At 46.1% G+C, this 26,923-nt stretch overlaps 1 protein-coding gene across 1 annotated transcript in view; it reads left to right on the plus strand.

Moving 5' to 3' along the window:
* The first annotated feature begins 2,000 nt into the window (after window positions 1-2,000).
* Window positions 2,001-26,923, plus strand: part of LOC117039687 (mucin-16-like) — a 46,886-nt gene continuing 21,963 nt past the window's right edge. The window contains 61 exon segments of the mRNA XM_033136867.1: window positions 2,001-2,040; window positions 2,606-2,734; window positions 3,300-3,454; window positions 3,553-3,620; window positions 3,752-3,924; window positions 4,517-4,543; window positions 4,886-5,040; window positions 5,132-5,199; window positions 5,322-5,494; window positions 5,942-5,968; window positions 6,766-6,920; window positions 7,018-7,085; window positions 7,217-7,389; window positions 8,494-8,520; window positions 8,641-8,795; window positions 8,887-8,954; window positions 9,087-9,259; window positions 9,865-9,891; window positions 10,406-10,560; window positions 10,652-10,719; window positions 10,852-11,024; window positions 11,614-11,640; window positions 12,156-12,310; window positions 12,402-12,469; window positions 12,602-12,774; window positions 13,220-13,246; window positions 13,588-13,742; window positions 13,834-13,901; window positions 14,025-14,197; window positions 14,665-14,691; window positions 14,977-15,131; window positions 15,228-15,295; window positions 15,430-15,602; window positions 15,944-15,970; window positions 16,290-16,444; window positions 16,541-16,608; window positions 16,742-16,966; window positions 17,647-17,680; window positions 17,682-17,795; window positions 17,882-17,949; window positions 18,082-18,254; window positions 18,597-18,623; window positions 18,964-19,118; window positions 19,219-19,286; window positions 19,429-19,601; window positions 19,944-19,970; window positions 20,309-20,463; window positions 20,560-20,627; window positions 20,761-20,933; window positions 21,419-21,445; window positions 21,666-21,814; window positions 21,901-21,968; window positions 22,105-22,277; window positions 22,619-22,645; window positions 22,984-23,138; window positions 23,232-23,299; window positions 23,432-23,604; window positions 23,947-23,973; window positions 24,304-24,458; window positions 24,555-24,622; window positions 24,755-24,927. Of these exon segments, the coding sequence (XP_032992758.1) occupies window positions 2,001-2,040; window positions 2,606-2,734; window positions 3,300-3,454; window positions 3,553-3,620; window positions 3,752-3,924; window positions 4,517-4,543; window positions 4,886-5,040; window positions 5,132-5,199; window positions 5,322-5,494; window positions 5,942-5,968; window positions 6,766-6,920; window positions 7,018-7,085; window positions 7,217-7,389; window positions 8,494-8,520; window positions 8,641-8,795; window positions 8,887-8,954; window positions 9,087-9,259; window positions 9,865-9,891; window positions 10,406-10,560; window positions 10,652-10,719; window positions 10,852-11,024; window positions 11,614-11,640; window positions 12,156-12,310; window positions 12,402-12,469; window positions 12,602-12,774; window positions 13,220-13,246; window positions 13,588-13,742; window positions 13,834-13,901; window positions 14,025-14,197; window positions 14,665-14,691; window positions 14,977-15,131; window positions 15,228-15,295; window positions 15,430-15,602; window positions 15,944-15,970; window positions 16,290-16,444; window positions 16,541-16,608; window positions 16,742-16,966; window positions 17,647-17,680; window positions 17,682-17,795; window positions 17,882-17,949; window positions 18,082-18,254; window positions 18,597-18,623; window positions 18,964-19,118; window positions 19,219-19,286; window positions 19,429-19,601; window positions 19,944-19,970; window positions 20,309-20,463; window positions 20,560-20,627; window positions 20,761-20,933; window positions 21,419-21,445; window positions 21,666-21,814; window positions 21,901-21,968; window positions 22,105-22,277; window positions 22,619-22,645; window positions 22,984-23,138; window positions 23,232-23,299; window positions 23,432-23,604; window positions 23,947-23,973; window positions 24,304-24,458; window positions 24,555-24,622; window positions 24,755-24,927 (6,499 nt within the window).

Below are 26,923 nucleotides of genomic sequence, written 5' to 3' on the forward strand. Positions count from 1 at the left end.
ACAAAATGAAACCTGGACGATCCTTTCCTTTATATACAGGATGCTTTGAAAGGAACAGGTATGGGGTCACCTGGCGCAGTGACGCAGGCACTCCCTGTGTGACACAAACAGGAAGCAGTGGAGGATGGGTTGGTGTCCTGAGTCCTGTGGAGAGATCTTGGGAGGTTTGGTCAGAGCGGGTGGAGGAATGGGATGAGGATGTAGAGCTCTCAGAACTGGATCCCAAGGAGGTGCTCAGTGGATTGGGCGGCCCGAGAGAAGCCAACCTCAGTGCATCACAGCAGTCTGATGTGACCCCAGCACTTTCAGAAAAGAGTCATTTGGATTTGAATATTCTCAACAGGTACAAATATTATAATGTTTGTTTTTAACATAAGAAGGAGGTGACACATTTATTTTCTATCCCATGTAAAGATTTTCCGACAGTCCGCTGTAGTTGGGGGTTCCCCCAGACCTCTTCTCAGTGGTCCTGCCTGAGCATCAGGACACCAACCATGCAAGTGTCTGACTTCTCCGCTCGTTGAATGGGAGGCCCCATGGGGCCAGTGGCGTAGCGTGGGTTGCCCAGGGCCGCGTGTAGAAGGGTGGGTGGGAGGCAAACATTCAGCTGCATAACAGTGTCACCCAGGAGATCGCAGCTGCAGAGATAAGAAAAGAACAAGCACCCCATGGTCTGGAGAGGTCACTTCTGGGTTCCCATGGAGAAGCCCAGTGATGGAAGCACCGGCTATTGAAATTTTGTGCCCCTTACAATTTTGTGCCCAGGGCAATCGCCGAAAGGTGTCCCCACGGCACGGGGGACTGTCAGTTGTTGGCACAACATCTTAGCTTCTGCTTTGCCACATACCGCGGCCTCGGCTGCATTTCTTGACCTGCATGCCGTATGCATCATAGTAACCGATGCAGTGCCTGACGGAAACCGAGCTGAGAGTCTGTGTCTGAAAGTGGGAGCTGGGACAGGTCAGCAAAGATCTCTGGCCGGCAGTAATGGAAATCTGTCCCCTTCCAGCCACCAAATACAACGAATCTGTGATTCAGCCTGTTACCGAGAGGCCAATCCTGCAACCGGGAGGTGTTAAGAATGCCACAACGCCACAGGCAACTACGCCCCATGTCGGAACAACAAGTAAGTATTAACTATTGCTGTTGCTGACGAAATAAATTTTAAAAAAAAGTTAAAAAAAATTCCAATAGCACTTTAGAGACCAACTAAGTTTGTTCTGGGTATAAGCTTTCGTGTGCATGCACACTTCTTCAGATTAGGGATAATTCACTTTCTGACCCACCTTTTACTACAATGTCCCTGGCAGGTTGCAACAATGGTCTTGCTCTCATTTTCAAAAGATTTCTATCCATATTCTTCAAATAAATAAATAAAATATTTTGATACTCTGCTCTACTACACTGAAATGTTTCTTGGATTGTCCTTGAATCTTCCTGCCACACTTGCCATCCTCTCCTGCCAATTCTGGATCCGCACGTCCTTTTCTAGCCCCTCCCCCTTTTTGGGGGTGAGCAGAGTGGATCCTAAGTAAGGCTGCTCAGTCATGGGTACAGCTGCCGAGCTGCTCAACTGCCTCACTCCTTTAGTTAGAATGACTGAATCTGTATCCGCCGCACATGTGCCAGTTCATGACTAGGGGTTGCAGATTTCATGGTCCTGCTCCCGTTACCATTTGCCGATCGCCGTGGGACTTTTTTGGGGTGGCTTTTTTTGAAGAAGGCTGTGTGCAAATTTGTTTTATGCGGGGTCGTCTTAAGCCTATCTGGCGCTGTGGTTCAAAGATCCCTCTGACGCCCCCCCCCGTTCCCCAGAGTAGCTGACCTTTTTACAGCGCTGCTGGCAGCTTTGCGGGGCTGGAGGAGGCGGGCAGCGGCTGGAGGGCGGCTCCTCCGGTGGGGAAGAGGCGGAGGCTCCGGGTGCAGCGCTGCTTCAGCACGGCAGGCAAGGGCGCCTCGCCCAGCCTCGCCTCTTCCCTGGCGCCCGTGCTGCGGTGGCCATGGCAGGCGGAGGCTCCGGGTGCGGCGCTGCTTCGGGCAGTGAGCTGATGCCGGGAGGCGACGCGTCCAGCCTCCGCCTCTTCCCAGGCGCCCTCCAGAACTCGGAGTAAACTTGGCGCCCTGGCACCCCGCGCCACTTGCCTCTATGGGCAAGACGCCCCTGGTTTTATGTGTGGAGCTCAGTTAGGCTTTATTCCGAAGGCATGAGTATCACGACGACCGGTAGATTCTTTGTCCGCCTTGACAGCCATTGTAGCATGCACCTTGTTATCTTCCTCCTGTTCTGCTGTTGAGGACTTCTTGGATCATTCTGTGTCTAGCTCCTCCCCTTTGACCTTACCGCTTTGGGTGACCCTGCTGGGAGTACGAGATTCCCGGCGGCTTCGCTCACAAGGGTCATAGGAACGAGCAAGCCCACTCACAACGACAAGGCAATGCTCCTTTGAGAACCAGTGCTCTAAGCATGCATCCCATAGGCTCTCTGTCGATTTCATTGATATTAACCCTTTCTGGGGACTTAAAGGGCAGGCAAGGGAGAAGGATTATCTCATCTGCCCATCACATCTTCTCGTGGCAACCCCCTGGCTCTCTATTTCCTCCACAGGCTCTTCCACAAAGCCTCTGCTGCCTCCACTTGTACCTGCAACAGTCCGCACAACCACCAAAATCACCCCGGTGGCAACAACCCCCAGACAGCAGACAGTAATTTCCTCCATGGCACCCCAGTTGACAAGTAAGAAAATTGCACGGTGGTGATTTTGTTTTTAATGATTTAAAAACAATTTTTAAAAGGAGGGGGAGCCGGAATCATATTAATAATAATGATTTTGTTATTTATACCCCACGCACCTGACTGGGTTTCGCCAGCCACTCTGGGCAGCTTCCAGCATATACAAAAACATTAAACATAAAAAACTTCCCGATACAGAAGTTCCCGATACAGGGCTGCCTTTAGAAGTCTTCTAAAGATTGTATAGTTACTTATCTCCTTGGCATCTGATGGGAGGGCGTTCCACGGGACCAGCCCCTGGGGAACTCCCGCCTGAAACCTGCCAGCATTGGCCAATTTGCCAGCAGTTGGGAGATCTTTCCCCAGCCAGCCAACAGATCACTGGAGAGGCCTGGCCACACCACCTTTGAAGGCGGGCAAACGTATGACATTCCTTTCAAATATTGCATTCTGAGTATTGCTTCATTTGATTCCCCCTTTTTAACCATCCTGGGTATCCTTTGGTAAAGACGAGAGGGATAGAATTTTACCGAATACACACGTTCATTTATTCCCCCCTCTATTCCAGCCACTCTGCCAACGCCAGCCCAAACAACAACCCCAATCCCAGCGGTTGAACAATTCACCGTCAATTTCACCGTCACCAACCTCAAGTACAGGGAAGAGATGGGAACTCACAATTCCAGAATATTTAATGCAACGGAGAGTGATCTCATCCGCCTGGTAAGCCTGACTCCATGGCAGTTAGCAAGGAATGTGTAGATAAATTTGTACGCTTTCTGTAGGGTGGAATACGCTCAATGTCTCTTTACCTTCCTCAGCTTGACAGAATTCTCCTCAACAGCAGCATTGGCCCGGCATATCTGAGGTGCAAAGTGACTCAACTCAGGTAAGCCTTCCTCAAAGGTGAGAACATACCTGCTCTGCTGATAACCCAGGCAAACAAGGTTGCCATCTTCTGTACCCCCCTTGTCCATAATCTGTGGTCAGTCCTGGATCCTGATTTCCCTCTCCTCCCAGACCGGTGAGAGACGGGGATGAAACCGGAATGGATGCCGTCTGCAGTTACCGCAATAACTCCACCACGCCCGCCTTTGACCGAGTGAAGGTGTACCACGAAATTGTCAAACAGACCAACGGTTTCACTGAGATGGGGCAATACTATCTGAGAAGATACAGCCTCCATGTCAACGGTAGCTGAATGGTTTTTAAGCTTTGGATGTGCATCAATTATCTGTATGTGTGTGGATGTGTGTGTCCATGAATGTTAATAGAGGCAACACAGCAGTTTCCCAAACCCAGCCTTCCCCAGAGGCCAAATTTCTAGGACTGAATGCTGCGGACTTTGATGAATATGATATTGTGTGTTGTTTGGGTAGAACAAGACTAATCATGATACAGAGATATAAGTAAGAGATATAAGTAAGAGCTGTTCAGCAGTGGAATTTGCTGCCAAGGAGTGTGGTGAAGTCTCCTTCTTTGGAGGTCTTTAAGCAGAGACTTGACAGCCATCTGTCAGGAATGCTTTGATGGTGATTCCAACTCTATGATTCTATGACTATGGAGGTTTTCACCAGATGTTGTGTGAGGGTCTGAGGCTCCCTTTGCAGTGAGGTGATTTTGTCATAGATGTGGAGGATGTTCATTCCTGTTTGCAGACGATGCACTATCCAAAATAATGAGAAATGAAATCCCAATCAGTTACTATTTTACAGTATTTCAAAAGCTTGTTTGTGGTATTACATTATGCAATTTCACGGATGAACGTCTCTTCCATTTCCATAGGTTATCATGAAGACCCTCCTGAAACAAGTAAGTAGAACCACATTTAAATTCTAACACAGCACCCGTCCCCCCGATAATCAGAGGAGCTGATGTTGACAATGCATGAGTGGAAGAATACCAAAACGAAGATCCTTTGATTCAAGTGATTCATTTGTTAGACGTATCAGTCTCACCAGGTGGTGGACCTCCTGCTTACTTTCAAAATATTTCAGTCCTTTAATGAGATTGTGAAAGCAGGCAGTTTGCTGGCCTTCATGTTAGTTATTGCATTCTGGATATTGATACATTGGGTTTTTTCTTCTTTCCCCATCCTGGGTGTCCTTTGGGAAGGAGTGGGATAGACATTAATTCTTTCCCCCTCTATCCCAGCCACTCTGCCCACACCAGTCCAAACAACAACCCCAATTCCAGCGGTGGAACAATTCACTGTCAACTTCACCGTCACCAACCTCAAGTACAGGGAAGAGATGGGACAACCCAATTCTACGGTGTTCAACACAACAGAAAGAGCACTCATCGCAGTGGTAAGTGTGATTGCGACTGCTTGTGAGAACGGCTTGTGAGGAGGGGTAGATGATGCTCTTGTTTTGACATCGTGTCTCATTCCTCTCTCAGCTTGACAAATTCCTCAGCAACAGCAGCATTGGCCCTGCGTATCTGGGGTGCAAAGTGACTCAGCTCAGGTAAGTCTTCCTCCAATTTCTTTGCTAGTCATGCCACACCTTGGCCAGTGGAACTCCATCCTTTCTTCCCTTGTGGTCCATTCTGCATCCTGAATGATCTCCCTCTCACTTTGTCCTCCCAGACCAGTGAAGAATGGGGATGAAACTGGAATGGACGCCGTCTGCACTTACCGCAATGACTCCACCACCCCCGTCTTTGACCGAGTGAAGGTGTACCATGAAATCGTCAACCAGACGGACAACCTCAGGAAGATGGGGCCCTATGAGGTGGAAAGATACAGCCTCTATGTCAATGGTAAACACGTTGTGGAGCCCTTGATGTGCATAGATATTCTCTGTGTGTTTGTGTGTGTTATGTGCAGTCCCCCCAAGCGCAGCCTTCATCTGAGTCAATGTTTGCAGAGATATTTGGACCCTTTTTTTGCAAACTGAATGCTGGCGTATTTTCATGTGATTTTGTGCTGCTTGAGCTGCTGTGCCAATCAGGGGGCAGGGATGCTGGTATGAGGTTTTTTTCCTCTGCCCAGGAGGCCTCCCCATGTCATGAAAGTGTCCTAAGTTTCTTGAGGTGATTGTCGTGTGATGGACATGACTGTGAGATGCTTCTCACTGCCTCTTCTTAATGCGTCTTCCAAATACAGGAGGGCATAACAATTCCCCTGCCACAGGAAAGAAACCCTCCTTATTTTAAACATCAATATATTGATAGCTTCTCAAATGACCACCTCTTACTTTTCTGTAGGTTATCATGAAGACCCTCCTGAAACAAGTAAGTAGAACCACATTTAAATTCTAACACAACCCCCCCCCCATAATCAGAGGAGCTGATGTTGACAATGCATGAGTGGAAGAATACCAAAATGAAGATTCTTTATTTAGAGCCAGTGTGGTGTAGTGGTTAAGAGCGGTAGACTTGTAATCTGGGGAACCGGGTTCGTGTCTCCACTCCTCCACATGCAGCTGCTGGGTGACCTTGGGCTAGTCACACTTCTTTGAAGTCTCTCAGCCCCACTCACCTCACAGAGTGTTTGTTGTGGGGGAGGAAGGGAAAGGAGAATGTTAGCCGCTTTGAGACTCCTTCGGGTAGTGAAAAGCAGGATATCAACTCCAAACTCTTCTTCTTCTTCTTCTTCTTCTTCTTCTTCTTCTTCTTCTTCTTCTTCTTTAATTCCAGTGATTCATTTGTTAGACTTATCAGTCTCACCGTGTGATTGACACCTAGTTGACATTCAAAATATTTCAATCTGTTAAGAAGGGGATATATACTTTGAGAATATGGAGTTTAAGGGACTTGGTTTTACTTCTTGCATTCTGAATATTGCTTTATTTGTTTTTTTTTTTCTTTTCTCAATTCTCAGTCACACCATTCCACAGACTTCTAGTTGAAATTAAAAGTATTTCAATCTCTTAAGGAGGAATTATATGTTGTGAGACCTGGGAGTTTGATTTCTTGCATTTTAATTATTGTATTCTGGGAATTCTTTCATTTGATTTTCTTTTAACTATTCTGCTTCCCGTTTGGGAAGGGTGGAATGGAAATTTATGAAATACCTACGTCTGTTCCAGCCACTCTGCCAACGCCAGCCCAAACAACAACCCCAATCCCAGCGGTTGAACAATTTACCGTCAATTTCACCGTCACCAACCTCAAGTACAGGGAAGAGATGGGAACTCACAATTCCAGAATATTCAATGCAACGGAGAGTGATCTGATCCGCCTGGTAAGCCTGACTCCATGGCAGTTAGCAAGGAATGTGTAGATAAATTTGTACACTTTCTGTAGGGTGGAATATGCTCAATGTCTCTTTCCTTCCTCAGCTTGACAGAATTCTCCTCAACAGCAGCATTGGCCCGGCATATCTGAGGTGCAAAGTGACTCAACTCAGGTAAGCCTTCCTCAAAGGTGAGAGCATATCTGCTCTGCTGATAACCCAGGCAAACAAGGTTGGCATCTTCTGTCCCCCCCCTGTCCATAATCTGTGGTCAGTCCTGGATCCTGATTTCCCTCTCCTCCCAGACCGGTGAGAGATGGGGATGAAACCGGAATGGATGCCGTCTGCACTTACCGCAATGACTCCACCACGCCCGCCTTTGACCGAGTGAAGGTGTACCACGAAATCGTCAACCAGACCAACGGTTTCACTGAGATGGGGCAATACTATCTGGGAAGATACAGCCTCCATGTCAACGGTAGCTGAGTGGTTTTTAAGCTTTGGATGTGCATCAATTATCTGTGTGTGTGTGTGTGTGTGTGTATGTCCATGAATGTTAATAGAAGCAACACAGCAGTTTCCCAAACCCAGCCTTCTCCAGATGCCAAATTTCTAGGACCGAATGCTGCGGACTTTGATGAATATGATATTGTGTGTTGTTTGGGTAGAACAGGACTAATCATGATGCAGAGATATGACTTTGGAGGTTGTCACCAGATGTTGTGTGAGGCAGGGGCGTAGCAATTGGTACCCATGGGCCAAAAAAAAATTGTCATCCCCCCCCTGAGGCATGGGAAGGTCAGGTGCTACCCGGTGCGGAAATTTTCTTGTCACCCCCCCCCCATTGATTCCCGCCCCACAAAAATTGTTTTACGTTATTTCATATTTTCTTACAAAGGAATAATAATGAGTAATAATAATAATATTAATAAACGTTTATTTATGTCCCACCCTCCCCGGCCAAAGTCGGGCTCAGGGTGGCTAACATCAGATACATAACATTGGTATAAAATCAAACAATAATTAAATTACCTCCTAAAACATCTCAAAATCAAATTAAAGTCTAATTAGATGGCGTTCCACAGGGTTAGGGTTGGGAACAGTAAGTGCTCCACTGAACTGAAATTTCAGCCTTCATGACATAGGAAAACAGCCAAGCGAACGGCTATTTCGGTGGAGGAGGGTCAAGATATGCATGAAATTTCATATATAGCTATATAATCCATTGTATAGTAAAATAAGATAAGACCATTTAAAAAACAAATTTTAAAAAAATAAAAAATAAACTTTTCAAAAAAAATTCAAAAAATTTTGTTCCTTGACCATTTGTCACCCCCTCCATTATGGAACATGGGGCGGCCCCCCCCGCCCCCCCTTGCTGCGTCCCTGGTGTGAGGGTCTGAGGCTCCCTTTGCAGTGAGATGATTCTGTCATAGATGTGGAGGATGTTCATTCCTGTTTGCAGACGATGCACCGTCCAAAATAGTGAAAAATCCCAACCAGTTACTATTCTATTTCAGAAGTTTGTTTGTGGTATTACATTATGCAATTTCACAGATGAATGTCTCTTCTATTTCCATAGGTTATCATGAAGACCCTCCTGAAACAAGTAAGTAGAACCACATTTAAATTCTAACACAGCACACACTCACCCCTGATAATCAGAGGAGCTCATGTTGACAATGCATGAGTGGAATGGAAATTTATGAAATACCTACGTCTGTTCCAGCCACTCTGCCCACACCAGCCCAAACAACAACCCCAATTCCAGCGGTTGAACAATTCACCGTCAACTTCACTGTCACCAACCTCAAGTACAAGGAAGAGATGGGACAACCCAGTTCTACAGTGTTCAACACAACGGAAAGAGCACTCATCGCAGTGGTAAGTGTGATTGCGACTGCTTGTGAGAACGGCTTGTGAGGAGGGGTAGACGATGCTCTTGTTTTGACATCGTGTCTCATTCCTCTCTCAGCTTGGCAAATTCCTCAGCAACAGCAGCATTGGCCCTGCGTATCTGGGGTGCAAGGTGACTCAGCTCAGGTAAGTCTTCCTCCAATGGGAGAACATTTCTTTGCTAGTCATGCCACACCTTGGCCAATGGGACTCCATCCTTTCTTCCCTTGTGGTCCATTCTGCATCCTGAATGATCTCCCTCTCTCTTTGTCCTCCCAGACCAGTGAAGAATGGGGATGAAACTGGAATGGACGCCGTCTGCACTTACCGCAATGACTCCACCACCCCCGTCTTTGACCGAGTGAAGGTGTACCATGAAATCGTCAACCAGACGGACAACCTCAGGAAGATGGGACCCTATGAGGTGGAAAGATACAGCCTCTACGTCAACGGTAAACAAGTTGTGGAGCCCTTGATGTGCCTAGATTCTCTCTCTCTCTCTCTCTCTCTGTGTGTTTGTGTGTGTGTGTGTGTGTTTTGTGCAGTCCCCCCAAGCACAGCCTTCATCTGAGTAAATGTTTGCAGAGATATTTGGACCCTTTTTTGCAAACTGAATGCTGGCGTATTTTCATGTGATGTTGTGCTGCTTCACCTGCTGTGCCAATCAGGGTGCAGGGATGATGCTATGAGGTCTTTGTCCTCTGCCCAGGAGGCCTCCCCAAATCATGAAAGTGTCCAAAGCTAATTGAGGTGATTGTCCCAGTTACAGGTTGGTAGCCATGTTGGTCTGCCATAGTCAAAACAAAATATAAAATAAAATAAAAATTCCTTCCAGTAGCACCTTAGAGACCAACTATGTTTGTTCTTTGAGGTGATTGTCGTGTGATGGACATGATTGGGTCATAAAATATGCGAGATGCTTCTCACTGCCTCTGCTTTGTGGATCTTCCAAATACAGGCGGGCATAACAATTCTCCTGCCCATAAAAAAAACCTCCTTATTTTAAACATCAATATATTGACAGCTTCTCGAATGACCATCTGTTGCTTTTCCGTAGGTTATCATGAAGACCCTCCTGAAACAAGTAAGTAGAACCACATTTAAATTCTAACACAGCACACACACACCCCTGATAATCAGAGGAGCTGATGTTGAGATTGCATGAGTGGAAGAATACCAAAATGAAGATTCTTTGATTCAAGTGATTCATTTGTTAGACTTATCAGTCTCACCGTGTGATTGACACCTAGTTGACATTCAAAATATTTGAATTTGTTAAGAAATGAATATATAATTTGAGAATGTGGAGTTTAATGGACTTGGTTTTACCTCTTGCATTCTGAATATTGCTTTATTTGGTTTTCTTTTCTTTTCTCAATTCTCAATCACACCATTCCACCGACTTCTAGTTGAAATTAAAAGTATTTCAATCTCTAAAGGAGGAAATATATATTGTGAGACCTGGGAATTTGATGTCTTTCATTTTAATTATTGTATTCTGGGAATTCTTTCATTTGATTTTCTTTTGTTTTAACTATTCTGCTTCCCATTTGGGAAGGGTGGAATGGAAATTTATGAAATACCTACGTCTGTTCCAGCCACTCTGCCCACACCAGCCCAAACAACAACCCCAATTCCAGCGGTTGAACAATTCACCGTCAACTTCACTGTCACCAACCTCAAGTACAAGGAAGAGATGGGACAACCCAGTTCTACAGTGTTCAACACAACGGAAAGAGCACTCATCACAGTGGTAAGTGTGATTGCGACTGCTTGTGAGAACGGCTTGTGAGGAGGGGTAGACAATGCTCTTGTTTTGACATTGTGTCTCATTCCTCTCTCAGCTTGGCAAATTCCTCAGCAACAGCAGCATTGGCCCTGCGTATCTGGGGTGCAAGATGACTCAGCTCAGGTAAGTCTTCCTCCAGTGGGAGAACATTTCTTTGCTAGTCATGCCACACCTTGGCCAGTGGGACTCCATCCTTTCTTCCCTTGTGGTCCATTCTGCATCCTGAATGATCTCCCTCTCTCTTTGTCCTCCCAGACCAGTGAAGAATGGGGATGAAACTGGAATGGACGCCGTCTGCACTTACCGCAATGACTCCACCACACCCGTCTTTGACCGAGTGAAGGTGTACCATGAAATCGTCAACCAGACGGACAACCTCAGGAAGATGGGGCCCTATGAGGTGGAAAGATACAGCCTCTACGTCAACGGTAAACAAGTTGTGGAGCCCTTGATGTGCCTAGATTCCCTCTCTCTCTCTCTTTCTGTGTTTGTGTGTGTTTTGTGCAGTCCCCCCAAGTGCAGCCTTCATCTGAGTCAATGTTTGCTGAGATATTTAGACCCTTTTTTGCAAACTGAATGCTGGCATATTTTCATGTGATGTTGTGCTGCTTCATCTGCTGTGCCAATCAGGGTGCAGGGATGATGCTATGAGGTCTTTGTCCTCTGCCCAGGAGGCCTCCCCACGTCATGAAAGTGTCCAAAGCTAATTGAGGTGATTGTCCCAGTTACAGCTAGGTAGCCGTGTTGGTCTGCCATAGTCAAAACAAAATATAAAATAAAATAACAATTCCTTCCAGTAGCACCTTAGAGACCAACTATGTTTGTTCTTTGAGGTGATTGTCGTGTGATGGACATGATTGGGTCATAAAACATGCGAGATGCTTCTCACTGCCTCTGCTTCGTGGATCTTCCAAATACAGGCGGGCATAACAATTCTCCTGCCCATAAAAAAACTCCTTATTTTAAACATCAATATATTGACAGCTTCTCGAATGACCATCTCTTGCTTTTCCGTAGGTTATCATGAAGACCCTCCTGAAACAAGTAAGTAGAACCACATTTAAATTCTAACACAGCACACACACACCCCTGATAATCAGAGGAGCTGATGTTGAGATTGCATGAGTGGAAGAATACCAAAATGAAGATTCTTTGATTCAAGTGATTCATTTGTTAGACTTATCAGTCTCACCGTGTGATTGACACCTAGTTGACATTCAAAATATTTGAATCTGTTAAGAAGGGGATATATAATTTGAGAATGTGGAGTTTAATGAACTTGGTTTTACTTCTTGCATTCTGAATATTGCTTTTTTTTGGTTTTCTTTTCTCTTCTCAATTCTCAATCACACCATTCCACAGACTTCTAGTTGAAATTAAAAGTATTTCAATCTCTAAAGGAGGAAATATATATTGTGAGACCTGGGAAATTGTTGTCTTGCATTTTAATTATTGTATTCTGGGAATTCTTTCATTTGAATTTCTTTTGTTTTAACTATTCTGCTTCCCATTTGGGAAGGGTGGAATGGAAATTTATGAAATACCTACGTCTGTTCCAGCCACTCTGCCCACACCAGCCCTAACAACAACCCCAATTCCAGCGGTTGAACAATTCACCGTCAATTTCACCGTCACCAACCTCAAGTACAGGGAAGAGATGGGACAACCCAATTCTACAGTGTTCAACACAACAGAAAGAGCACTCATCGCAGTGGTAAGTGTGATTGCGACTGCTTGTGAGAACGGCTTGTGAGGAGGGGTAGACGATGCTCTTGTTTTGACATCGTGTCTCATTCCTCTCTCAGCTTGGCAAATTCCTCAGCAACAGCAGCATTGGCCCTGCGTATCTGGGGTGCAAGGTGACTCAGCTCAGGTAAGTCTTCCTCCAATGGGAGAACATTTCTTTGCTAGTCATGCCACACCTTGGCCAATGGGACTCCATCCTTTCTTCCCTTGTGGTCCATTCTGCATCCTGAATGATCTCCCTCTCTCTTTGTCCTCCCAGACCAGTGAAGAATGGGGATGAAACTGGAATGGACGCCGTCTGCACTTACCGCAATGACTCCACCACACCCGTCTTTGACCGAATGAAGGTGTACCATGAAATCGTCAACCAGACGGACAACCTCAGGAAGATGGGACCCTATGAGGTGGAAAGATACAGCCTCTATGTCAACGGTAAACAAGTTGTGGAGCCCTTGATGTGCATAGATTCTTCATGTGTTTGTGTGTGTGTATTCTGTGCAGTACCCACAAGCACAGCCTTCATCTGAGTCAATGTTTGCAGAGATATTCGGGGTTGTGCTTGTGAATTGAATGCTGGCGTATTTTCATGTGATGTTGTGCTGCTACATCTGCTGTGCCAATCAGGGTGCAGGGATGATGCTATGAGGTTTTTGTCCTCTGCCCAGGAGGCCTCCCCATGTTATGAAAGTGTCCTAAATTTCTTGAGGTGATTGTTGTGTGGTGGACATGACTGTGAGATGCTTCTCACTGCCTCTGCTTAGTGCATCTTCCAAATACAGGAGGGCATAAGAATTCTCCTGCCCCAGAAAAAACCTCCTTATTATAAGCATCAGTGTATTGAGAGCTTCTCAAATGACCATCTCTTCCATTTCCGTAGGTTATCATGAAGACCCTCCTGAAACAAGTAAGCAGAACCACATTTAAATTCTAACAAAACACCCCCCCCCCAATAATCAGAGGAGCTGATGTTGACAATGCATGAGTGGAAGAATACCAAAACGAAGATACTTTGATTCAAGTGATTCATTTGTTAGACTTATCAGTCTCACCAGGTCGTGAACCTCCTGCTTACTTTCAAAATATTTCAGTCCTTTAATGAGATTGTGAAAGCAGGCAGTTTGCTGGCCTTCATTTTAGTTATTGCATTCTGGATATTGCTACATTGGGTTTTTTCTTCCTTCTCCATCCTGGGTGTCCTTTGGGAAGGAGTGGGATAGACATTAATTCTTTCCCCCTCTATTCCAGCCACTCTGCCCACGCCAGCCCAAACAACAACCCCAATTCCAGCGGTTGAACAATTCACCGTCAACTTCACTGTCACCAACCTCAAGTACAGGGAAGAGATGGGACAACCCAATTCTACAGTGTTCAACACAACGGAAAGAGCACTCATCGCAGTGGTAAGTGTGATTGCGACTGCTTGTGAGAACGGCTTGTGAGGAGGGGTAGACGGTGCTCTTGTTTTGACATCGTGTCTCATCCCTCTCTCAGCTTGGCAAATTCCTCAGCAACAGCAGCATTGGCCCTGCGTATCTGGGGTGCAAGGTGACTCAGCTCAGGTAAGTCTTCCTCCAATTTCTTTGCTAGTCATGTCACACCTTGGCCAGTGGGACTCCCTTCTTTCTTCCCCTGGTGGACCATTGTGCATGCTGAATGATCTCCCTCTCACTTTGTCCTCCCAGACCAGTGAAGAATGGGGATGAAACTGGAATGGATGCCGTCTGCACTTACCGCAATGACTCCACCACCCCTGTCTTTGACCGAGTGAAGGTGTACCATGAAATCGTCAACCAGACGGACAACCTCAGGAAGATGGGGTCCTATGAGGTGGAAAGATACAGCCTCTACGTGAACGGTAAACAAGTTGTGGAGCCCTTGATGTGCATAGATTCTCCGTGTGTGTGTGTGTGTGTGTGTGTGTGTTTGTGTGTGTTATGTGCAGTCCCCCCTAGCGCAGCCTTCATCTGAGTCAATGTTTGCAGAGATATTTGGACCCTTTTTTGCAAACTGAATGCTGGCATATTTTCATGTGTTTTTGTCCTGCTTGAGTTGCTGTGCCAATCAGGGTGCAGGGATGATGCTATGGGGTTTTTGTCCTCTGCCCAGGAAGCCTCCCCATGTCATGAAAGTGTCCTAAGTTTCTTGAGGTGATTGTTGTGTGGTGGACATGACTGTGAGATGCTTCTCACTGCCTCTGCTTAGTCCATCTTCCAAATACAGCAGGGCATAACAATTCCCCTGCCCCAGGAAAAAAAAACCTCCTTATTTTAAACATAAAGGTATTGAGAGCTTCTCAAATGACCATCTCTTACTTTTCTGTAGGTTATCATGAAGACCCTCCTGAAACAAGTAAGTAGAACCACATTTAAATTCTAACACAAAACACCCCCAGTGTATCTTGTCATTTTGTAGGTTACAATGAAGCCCCTCTTTAAGCAGGTAAGTACCACCTAAGTATTTTTAAGTAGAGTCTCTTACAACATAGTCAGGGATGCGGCTCATGATGTTAAAACGGTTGGCAATACATTAGCTAACTCGCGTCAATATAAGCACCCTTTAATGGATTGGATATAATAATCGTATAATGCTATAAATCTCTTCACCCTAGTACATATCTTTCACCTCCTTTTCCAGCCACTTTGCCAGCACCAACACAAACGCCAAGCCCGACCACAGTGTTTGAACACTTCACCCTCAACTGTACCATAACCAACCTCAGATACAAGCCAGAAATGGGAATTCCCAACTCAAAGGCCTTCAACGCTACGGAGAAAGCGCTCACCATGCTGGTAAGGCTGATTCCCATCTACTAGTCAGACTGGCATGGGATGAGCTGTGGGTGATGCTGATGATTTCACCGATTCAATGCTTCCTTCCTTCTTCAGTTTGGAAGAATTCTCCGCAACAGCAGCATTGGCCCGGCGTATGTGGGATGCAAAGTGACTCAGCTCAGGTGAGCTATCCTCAAACACGGGAACCTTTTAGCTCTCATCATCCCTTGAACAGACACAAATGATCCTGTCTCGCTCAACCCTTCCAACTGCTCATAATTCTGCTCAAACTCTCTCTCTCTCTCTTTCCTCCCAGACCTGTGAGGAATGGAGATGAAACCGGAATGGATGCCGTCTGCACTTACCGCAACGACTCCACCACGCCCGTCTTTGACCGGGTGAAGGTGTACCATGAGATCGTCAACCAGACCAACGATTTCACCGACATGGGTCCCTACCGCACGGAAAGATACAGCCTCTATGTCAATGGTAACCAGGTGTTTCCTAATCATCTCGTGTGCATGCCTTATCTCTGTGTGGGGTTTGTGTCATAGTACAGAAATAGACTGTCCTCAGAGCTCATCTTCCTTGTTGTGTCCATGATTTCCTGAAAGATGAGGCCTCTCATTCCAGAACTGAGAGGTCTCTATACGGGGTTTCACATTTCATAGGCAGAAGGAAATTTGGGAGTGGGGCATGGAGAGGGAGGAGCCTCCCCTGTGGAGGATTACGGTGTGAGGAAGGCTGGATTGAACCCTTTTCAAGTGTCTACAACTGAAACACTGTTGTCTTGGTCCATTCATAAACCAGCCTGCCTTCCTTTGTTCTAGGTTATCATGAGGTCCCAGTTGAACCAAGTGAGTACCATATCAAAATCCTTAAATTGTGTGCATACGCTGTAGATATTTTTGTGATACACATACGACATAAGAATACTTGCTATACTTGCTTGTATAATTATTCTTGTTTCTAAAACCCAATAACAGAAAAATATAAAAAAGTTGTGCTCCTCATGACAAACTCAAGGGAACAATTAAAATGAGGGTGTCAGTAATGGCCGTGACTCCGTGCAATATCCTCAGTAGGAAAATTGATTTCATTGATTGCTTTGCTGTGTGTCCCAATCCCATCACACAATCAACCTCTCAGCACTGTGGCCTTCTCTTCCACTTGCAGCCACTCTGCCAACGCCAACACAAACGCCAGCCCCAGTCCCAACACTTCTACACTTCACTCTCAACTGTACCGTAACCAACCTCAGATACAAGCCAGAAATGGGAACTCCCAACTCAAAGGCCTTCAACGCTACGGAGAAAGCGCTCACCATGCTTGTAAGGCTGATTCCCATCTACTAGTCAGACTGGCATGGGATTTGTTGTGGGTGATGCTGATGATTTCACCAATTCAATGCTTCCTTCCTTCTTCAGTTTGGAAGAATTCTCCGCAACAGCAGCATTGGCCCGGCGTATGTGGGATGCAAAGTGACTCAGCTCAGGTAAGCCTTCCTCAAGTGCGGAAACATATATCCTCTGGTCATTTCTCCCTCTGGCAAGAGTGACTTCCTCCCGCCTCTGTTTTCCGCCTTTGTGGTCAGTCCTGCACCCAAAATTCTATCTCTCTCTTCCCAGACCGGTGAGAGACGGGGATGAAACAGGAATGGACACTGTCTGCACTTACCGCAACGACTCCACCATGCCCACCTTTGACCGAGTGAAGGTGTACCATGAGATCGTCAACCAGACCGATGGTTTCACCAAGATGACTCCATACCGCACGGAAAGATACAGCCTCTATGTCAACGGTAACCTAGTGTTTCTTAAAGATTTCATGTACATAGATTACCTCTTTGTGTGGTTTGTGTTGTATTTACAGTGCCGGTTGTCCTGAGGGTCCCGTCTTCACATCGGATCTAATGTTTTCAGAGAGCTGAGGGCTCCATCTCCAGCATGACATGCTTTCAAATGGGGGATTTCCAACTCTGTGGGCTGAAGGAAGCTGAATTAGCTGCAGAGATAGATTATGGAAGAGGTCACAAACCACTGAGAATGACACCTCCTTCCTGGTGCTGCCCCTATTACCGTATCACGTAGCCCATGTTCAAGAAGCTTTCCTAATCCCCACAGAGCTGATTGGGAGGGAGACAGATTGGAGACCCACCCCCCTCTGAGCAGTGAACCACGCAAGGGAATTCTGGATGCAACCAGTTATAATTTTTTGGCAAGAATCGCCATCTGAAACACCACTGTTTTGCCTCGTCCATACACCTGTGTTTCTTCTTTTCCCCAGGTTATTATGAAGTCCCAGTTGAACCAAGTAAGTTTGCTTTAAATATTCCAACATCTAAAAACCCTTCATGGCCCTTTCACCAGACTCAAGGAAAGGAGTTATAGGAAGGCAATAGTGTTGGCCATATGTCAATGGAAGAGTGTCAATGTGAACACATTTGAATTGATTGTTTGTTGTTTTGATCACTCACACCATTCAATGAGCCGCAAGCCTCTGCCTGATCCATTTATTTCATTTCGTGTGGTAGCCCCTCCACCAGCCCTGACACCAGCCCCAACCCTGGCAGTTGAACCCTTCACCGTCAACTGGACCGTAACCAACCTCAGGTATAACCCAGAAATGGGGACACCCAATTCAAAGGCCTTCAACGCTACAGAGAGAGCTCTCGTCACGTTGGTAAGTCAAATTCCTGCCTGCTTGTGAGAACGGCTTCTCATGATCCTATTGGTTTGATGTACTCAATGCTTGCTTCCTTTTTTCAGCTGGGAAGAATTCTCCGCAACAGCAGCATTGGCCCGGCGTATGTGGGATGCAAAGTGACTCAGCTCAGGTCAGCTATCCTCAAACACGGGAACCTTTTAGCTCTGACCATCCCTTGAACAGACACAAATGATCCTGTGTCACCCAACCGTTCCAACTGCTCATAATTCTGCTCAACCTCTCTCTCTCTCTTTCCTCCCAGACCTGTGAGAGACGGGGATGAAACCGGAATGGATGCCGTCTGCACTTACCGCAACGACTCCACCACGCCCGCCTTTGACCGGGTGAAGGTGTACCATGAGATCGTCAACCAGACCAACGATTTCACCAACATGGGTCCCTACCGCACGGAAAGATACAGCCTCTATGTCAATGGTAACCAGGTGTTTCCTAATCATCTCGTGTGCATGCCTTATCTCTGTCTGGGGTTTGCGTCATAGTACAGAAATAGACTGTCCGCTGAGCTCATCTTCCTTGTTGTGTTCATGATTTCCTGAGAGATGAGGCCTCTCACTCCAGAACTGAGAGCTCTCTATATGGGGATTTCAGGTTTCATTGGCAGAAGGAAATTTGGGAGTGGGGCATGGAGAGGGAGGAGCCTCCCCTGTGGAGGATTACGCTCAGAGGAAGGCTGGATTGAACCCTTTTCAACAGTCTACAGCTGAAACACCGTTCTCTTGGTCCATTCATAAACCAGCCTGTCTTCCTTTGTCCTAGGTTATCATGAAGTCCCAGTTGAACCAAGTGAGTACCATATTATAATCCTTAAATTGTATGCATACGCTGTAGATATTTTTCTACATTTATTATGGTATATTTGTGATACACAAATGACATAAGAATACTTGCTATACTTGCTTGTATAATTATTCTTGTTTCTAAAACCCAATAACAGAAAAATATAAAAAAAAGTTGTGCTCCTCATAACAAACTCAAGGGAACAATTAAAATGAGGGTGTCAGTAATGGCCGTGACTCTGTGCAATATCCTCATTTGGAAAATCTTTCATTGATTGCTTTGCTGTGTGTCCCAATCCCATCACACAATCAACCTCTCAGCACTGTGGCCTTCTTTCCACTTGCAGCCACTCTGCCAACGCCAACACAAACGCCAGCCCCAATCCCAACACTTCAACACTTCACTCTCAACTGTACCGTAACCAACCTCAGATACAAGCCAGAAATGGGAACTCCCAAGTCAAAGGCCTTCAACGCTACGGAGAAAGCGCTCACCATGCTGGTAAGGCTGATTCCCATCTACTAGTCAGACTGGCATGGGATGTGTTGTGGGTGATGCTGATGATTTCACCAATTCAATGCTTCCTTCCTTCCTTCTTCAGTTTGGAAGAATTCTCCGCAACAGCAGCATTGGCCCGGCGTATGTGGGATGCAAAGTGACTCAGCTCAGGTGAGCTATCCTCAAACACGGGAACCTTTTAGCTCTCATCATCCTTTGAACAGACACAAATGATCCTGTCTCACCCAACCCTTCCAACTGCTCATAATTTTGCTCAACCTCTCTCTCTCTCTCTCTCTCTCTTTCCTCCCAGACCTGTGAGAGACGGGGATGAAACCGGAATGGATGCCGTCTGCACTTACCGCAACGACTCCACCACGCCCGCCTTTGACCAGGTGAAGGTGTACCATGAGATCGTCAACCAGACCAACGATTTCACCAACATGGGTCCCTACCGCACGGAAAGATACAGCCTCTATGTCAATGGTAACCAGGTGTTTCCTAATCATCTTGTGTGCTTCCCTTATCTCTGTGTGGGGTTTGTGTCATAGTACAGAAATAGACTGTCCTCAGAGCTCAGCTTCCTTGTTGCGTCCATGATTTTCTGAAAGATGAGGCCTCTCACTCCAGAACTGAGAGGTCTCTATATGGGGATTTCACGTTTCATTGGGAGAAGGAAATTTGGGAGTGGGGCATGGAGAGGGAGGGGCCTCCCCTGTGCAGGATTACGCTCTGAGGAAGGCTGGATTGAACCCTTTTCAAGTGTCTACAACTGAAACACTGTTGTCTTGGTCCATTCATAAACCAGCCTGTCTTCCTTTGTCCTAGGTTATCATGGAGTCCCAGTTGAACCAAGTGAGTACCATATCATAATCCTTAAATTGTGTGCATACGCTGTAGATATTTTTCTACATTTATTATTGTATTTTTGTGATACACAAATGACATAAGAATACTTGCTATACTTGCTTGTATAATTATTCTTGTTTCTAAAACCCAATAAAATAAAAATATAAAAAATTGTGCTCCTCATCACAAACTCAAGGGAACGAGTAAAATGAGGGTGTCAGTAATGGCCGTGACTCCGTGGAATATCCTCATTTGGAAAATCTTTCATTGATTGCTTTGCTGTGTGTCCCAATCCCATCACACAATCAACCTCTCAGCACTGTGTCCTTCTCTTTCACTTGCAGCCACTCTGCCAACGCCAACACAAACGCCAGCCCCAATCCCAACACTTCAACACTTCACTCTCAACTGTACCGTAACCAACCTCAGATACAAGCCAGAAATGGGAACTCCCAACTCAAAGGCCTTCAACGCTACGGAGAAAGCGCTCACCATGCTGGTAAGGCTGATTCCCATCTACTAGTCAGACTGGCATGGGATGTGTTGTGGGTGATGCTGATGATTTCACCAATTCAATGCTTCCTTCCTTCTTCAGTTTGGAAGAATTCTCCGCAACAGCAGCATTGGCCCGGCGTATGTGGGATGCAAAGTGACTCAGCTCAGGTAAGCCTTCCACAAGTGTGGAAACATATATCCTCTGGTCATTTCTCACTCTGGCAAGAGGGACTTTGTCCCGCCTCTGTTTTCCACCTTTGTGGTCAGTCCTGCACCCAAAATTCTCTCTCTCTCTTCCCAGACCGGTGAGAGACGGGGATGAAACAGGAATGGACGCTGTCTGCACTTACCGCAACGACTCCACCATGCCCACCTTTGACCGAGTGAAGGTGTACCATGAGATCGTCAACCAGACCGACGGTTTCACCAAGATGACTCCATACCGCACGGAAAGATACAGCCTCTATGTCAACGGTAACCTAGTGTTTCTTAAAGATTTCATGTACATAGATTACCTCTCTGTGTGGTTTGTGTTGTGTTTACAGTGCCGGTTGTCCTGAGGGTCCCATCTTCTCATCAGATCTAATGTTTTCAGAGAGCTGAGGGCTCCATCTCCAGCATGACATGCTTTCAAATGGGGGATTTCAAACTCTATGGGCTGAAGGAAGCTGAATTGGCTGCAGAGATAGATTATGGAAGAGGTCACAAACCACTGAGAATGACACCTCCTTCCTGGTGCTGCCCCTATTACCGTATCACGTAGCCCATGTTCAAGAAGCTTTCCTAATCCCCACAGAGCTGATTTGGAGGGAGACAGATTGGAGACCCACCCCCCTCTGATCAGTGAACCACGCAAGGGAATTCTGGATGCAACCAGTTATAATTTTTTGGCAAGAATCGCCATCTGAAACACCACTGTTTTGCCTCGTCCATACACCTGTGTTTCTTCTTTTCCCCAGGTTATTATGAAGTCCCAGTTGAACCAAGTAAGTTTGCTTTAAATATTCCAACATCTAAAAACCCTTCATGGCCCTTTCACCAGACTCAAGGAAAGGAGTTATAGGAAGGCAATAGTGTTGGCCATATGTCAATGGAAGAGTGTCAATGTGAACACATTTGAATTGATTGTTTGTTGTTTTGATCACTCACACCATTCAATGAGCCGCAAGCCTCTGCCTGATCCATTTATTTCATTTCGTGTGGTAGCCCCTCCACCAGCCCCTCCACCAGCCCCAACCCTGGCAGTTGAACCCTTCACCGTCAACTGGACCGTAACCAACCTCAGGTATAACCCAGAAATGGGGACACCCAATTCAAAGGCCTTCAACGCTACAGAGAAAGCTCTCGTCACGTTGGTAAGTCAAATTCCTGCCTGCTTGTGAGAACGGCTTCTCATGATCCTATTGGTTTGATGTACTCAATGCTTGCTTCCTTTTTTCAGCTGGGAAGAATTCTCCGCAACAGCAGCATTGGCCCGGCGTATGTGGGATGCAAAGTGACTCAGCTCAGGTCAGCTATCCTCAAACACGGGAACCTTTTAGCTCTGACCATCCCTTGAACAGACACAAATGATCCTGTCTCACCCAACCCTTCCAACTGCTCATAATTCTGCTCAACCTCTCTCTCTCTCTCTCTTTCCTCCCAGACCTGTGAGAGACGGGGATGAAACCGGAATGGATGCCGTCTGCACTTACCGCAACGACTCCACCACGCCCGCCTTTGACCGGGTGAAGGTGTACCATGAGATCGTCAACCAGACCAACGATTTCACCAACATGGGTCCCTACCGCACGGAAAGATATAGCCTCTATGTCAATGGTAACCAGGTGTTTCCTAATCATCTCGTGTGCTTCTCTTATGTCTGTGTGGGGTTTGTGTCATGGTACAGAAATAGACTGTCCGCTGAGCTCATCTTCCTTGTTGTGTCCATGATCTCCTGAGATATGAGGCCTCTCACTCCAGAACTGAGAGGTCTCTATACGGGGTTTCACATTTCATAGGCAGAAGGAAATTTGGGAGTGGGGCATGGAGAGGGAGGGGCCTCCCCTGTGGAGGATTATGCTGTGAGGAAGGCTGGATTGAACCCTTTTCAAGTGTCTACAACTGAAACACCGTTGTCTTGGTCCATTCATAAACCAGCCTGTCTTCCTTTTTCCTAGGTTATCATGAAGTCCCAGTTGAACCAAGTGAGTACCATATCATAATCCTTAAATTGTGTGCATACGCTGTAGATATTTTTCTACATTTATTATGGTATTTTTGTGATACACAAATGACATAAGAATACCTGCTATACTTGCTTGTATAATTATTCTTGTTTCTAAAACCCAATAAAATAAAAATATAAAAAATTGTGCTCCTCATCACAAACTCAAGGGAACGAGTAAAATTATGGTGTCAGTAATGGCTGTGACTCAGTGGAAGATCTTCAGTAGGAAAATCTTTCATTGATTGCTTTGCTGTGTGTCCCAATCCCATCACACAATCAACCTCTGAACACTGTGTCCTTCTCTTCCACTTGCAGCCACTCTGCCAACGCCAACACAAACGCCAGCCCCAGTCCCAACACTTCAACACTTCACCCTCAACTGTACTGTAACCAACCTCAGATACAAGCCAGAAATGGGAACTCCCAAGTCAAAGGCCTTCAACGCTACGGAGAAAGCGCTCACCATGCTGGTAAGGCTGATTCCCATCTACTAGTCAGACTGGCATGGGATGTGTTGTGGGTGATGCTGTGTGATTTCACCAATTCAATGCTTCCTTCTTCAGTTTGGAAGAATTCTCCGCAACAGCAGCATTGGCCCGGCGTATGTGGGATGCAAAGTGACTCAGCTCAGGTCAGCTATCCTCAAACACGGGAACCTTTTAGCTCTCATCATCCTTTGAACAGACACAAATGATCCTGTCTCACCCAACCCTTCCAACTGCTCATAATTCTGCTCAACATCTCTCTCTCTCTTTCCTCCCAGACCTGTGAGGAATGGGGATGAAACCGGAATGGATGCCGTCTGCACTTACCGCAACGACTCCACCACGCCCGCCTTTGACCGGGTGAAGGTGTACCATGAGATCGTCAACCAGACCAACGATTTCACCGACATGGGTCCCTACCGCACGGAAAGATACAGCCTCTATGTCAATGGTAACCAGGAGTTTCCTAATCATCTCGTGTGTTTCCCTTATCTCTGTGTGGGGTTTGTGTCATGGTACAGAAATAGACTGTCCTCAGAGCTCAGCTTCCTTGTTGCGTCCATGATTTCCTCAGAGATGAGGCCTCTCACTCCAGAACTGAGAGGTCTCTATACGGGGAATTCATATTTCATAGGCAGAAGGAAATTTGGGAGTGGGGCATGGAGAGGGAGGAGCCTCCCCTGTGGAGGATTACGCTCTGAGGAAGGCTGGATTGAACCCTTTTCAAGTGTCTACCACTGAAACACCGTTGTCTTGGTCCATTCATAAACCAGCCTGTCTTCCTTTGTCCTAGGTTATCATGAAGTCCCAGTTGAACCAAGTGAGTACCATATCATAATCCCTAAATTGTGTGCATATGCTGTAGATATTTTTCTGCATTTATTATGGTATTTTTGTGATACACAAAGGACATGAGAATACTTGTTTGTATTACATTATTCTTGTTTATAAAACCCAATAAAATGAAATATAAAAAATTGTGCTCCTCATGACAAACTCAAGGGAACATGTAAAATGAGGGTGTCAATAATGGCCGTGACTCAGTGGAATATCCTCATTTGGAAAATATTTCATTGATTGCTTTGCTGTGTGTCCCAATCCTATCACGCGATGAACCTCTCAACAATGTGTCCTTCTCTTCCACTTGCAGCCACTCTGCCAACGCCAACACAAACGCCAGCCCCAATCCCAACACTTCAACACTTCACTCTCAACTGTACCGTAACCAACCTCAGATACAAGCCAGAAATGGGAACTCCCAAGTCAAAGGCCTTCAACGCTACGGAGAAAGCGCTCACCATGCTGGTAAGGCTGATTCCCATCTACTAGTCAGACTGGCATGGGATGTGTTGTGGGTGATGCTGATGATTTCACCAATTCAATGCTTCCTTCCTTCTTCAGTTTGGAAGAATTCTCCGCAAAAGCAGCGTTGGCCCGGCGTATGTGGGATGCGAAGTGACTCAGCTCAGGTAAGCCTTCCTCAAGTGCGGAAGCATATATCCTCTGGTCATTTCTCACTCTGGCAAGGGGGACTTTTCCCGCCTCTGTTTTCCACCTTTGTGGTCAGTCCTGCACCCCAAATTCTCTCTCTCTCTTCCCAGGCCGGTGAGAGACGGGGATGAAACAGGAATGGACGCTGTCTGCACTTACCGCAACAACTCCACCATGCCCACCTTTGACCGAGTGAAGGTGTACCATGAGATCGTCAACCAGACCGATGGTTTCACCAGGATGACTCCCTACCGCACAGAAAGATACAGCCTCTACGTCAACGGTAACCTAGTGTTGGTTTTTAAAGAAGATTTAGTAATTGGGGAGGGGGGATTTGCATTATTCCAATGCTTCTAAATGGTTGTTGTGGCTGTACACTTTGGAGTATGGTGGCAAGTTAGGAAGGTTGGGAAACTTTGTACATCAGGTTGTTCCTTCACATTCAGGGAGGAATGACCAGGTGCAGAAAAGAGAATGTGGAAGACACCTGGCTTGACAGCATGTGAAAAAGATCTAGGTGTCTTAGTAGACAAGCTTCTGGTTGTTGTTCAGTTATGTCCGACTCCTCGTGACCCCATGGACCAGAGCACGCCAGGCACGCCTATCCCTCACTGCCTCTCGCAGTTTGGCCAAACACAAGTTAGTAGCTTCGAGAACACTGTCCCACCATCTCATCCTCTGTCGTCCCCTTCTCCTTGTGCCCTCCATCTTTCCCAACATCAATGTCTTTTCCATGGAGTCTTCTCTTCTCATGAGGTGGCCAAAGTACTGGAGCCTCGACTACAGGATCTGTCCTTCTAGTGAGCACTCAGGGCTGATTTCTTTAAGAATGGATCTGTTTGATCTTCTTGCAGTCCATGGGACTCTCAAGAGTCTCCTCCAGCACCATCATTCAAAAGCATCAATTCTTCGGCGATCAGCCTTCTTTATGGTCCAGCTCTCACTTCCGTACATTACTACTGGGAAAACCATAGCTTTAACTATACAGACCTTTGTCGGCAAGGTGATGTCTCTGCTTTTTAAGATGCTGTCTAGGTTTGTCATTGCTTTTCTCCCAAGAAGCAGGCGTCTTTTAATTTTGTGACTGCTGTAACCATCTGCAGTGATCATGGAACCCAAGAAAGTGAAATCTCTCACTGCCTCCATTTCTTCCCCTTCTATTTGCCAGGAGGTGATCGGACCAGTGGCCATGATCTTAGTTTTTTTGATGTTGAGCTTCAGACCATATTTTTCGCTCTCCTCTTTCACCCTAATTAAAAGGTTCTTTGATTCCTCCTCACTTTCAAGCTTAACATGTATCAATAGTGTGATGCAGCAACAAAAAAGTGAATGCTATTCTGGGCTGCATCAACAGAAGTCTCATGTCCAGATCAAGGGAAGTCACAGTCCCACTCTGTTCTGCCTTGGTCAGACCACATCTGGAATGCTGTGTCCATTTCTGGGCACCACAATTTAAGAAGGATGTTGACATGTCCAGAGGAGGGTGACTAAGAAGGGCTTGGAAACCAAACTTTATGAAAAATAGTTGAGAGAGTTGGGTAGGTTTAGTGTGGAGAAGAGGAGACTGAGAGGAGATAGGATAGCCATCTTCAAATATCAGAAGGGCATGGAAGTTTCTGTACATGGAAGATAGGGAAAGCTTGTTTTCTGCTGCACCAGTAGGTAGGACACAAACAAATAGAATGTTAGCCGCTTTGAGACTCCTTCGGGTAGTGAAAAGCGGGATATCAAATCCAAACTTTTCTTCTTCTCTTCTTCAAAAGACAAGAAAAAAAGATAGAATCATAGAATCCTAGAGTTAGAAGAGACCACAAGGGCCATCCAGTCCAACCCTCTGCCAAGCAGGAAACACCATCAAGCATTCCTGACAGATGGCTGTCAAGCCTCTGCTTCAAGACCTCCAAAGAAGGAGACTCCACCACACTCCTTGGCAGCAAATTCCACTGCTGAACAGCTCTCACTGTCAGGAAGTTCTTCCTAATGTTTAGGTGGAATCTTCTTTCTTGTAGTTTGAATCCATTGCCCCGTGTCCTCTTCTCTGGAGCAGCAGAAAACAACCTTTCTCCCTCCTCTATATGACATCATTTTATATATTTGAACATGGCTATCATATCACCCCTTAACCTTCTCTTCTCCAGGCTAAACATACCCAGCTCCCTAAGCCATTCCTCATAAGGCATCGTTTCCAGGCCTTTCACCATTTTGGTTGCCCTCCTCTGGACACGTTATGACTAAAAATCAGGAATAACATTCTGATATTATTCTAACAAACTTAGTTG

The sequence above is a fragment of the Lacerta agilis genome, chromosome 18 (genome assembly GCF_009819535.1).
Source record: "Lacerta agilis isolate rLacAgi1 chromosome 18, rLacAgi1.pri, whole genome shotgun sequence".
NCBI classification, from domain to species: domain Eukaryota; kingdom Metazoa; phylum Chordata; class Lepidosauria; order Squamata; family Lacertidae; genus Lacerta; species Lacerta agilis.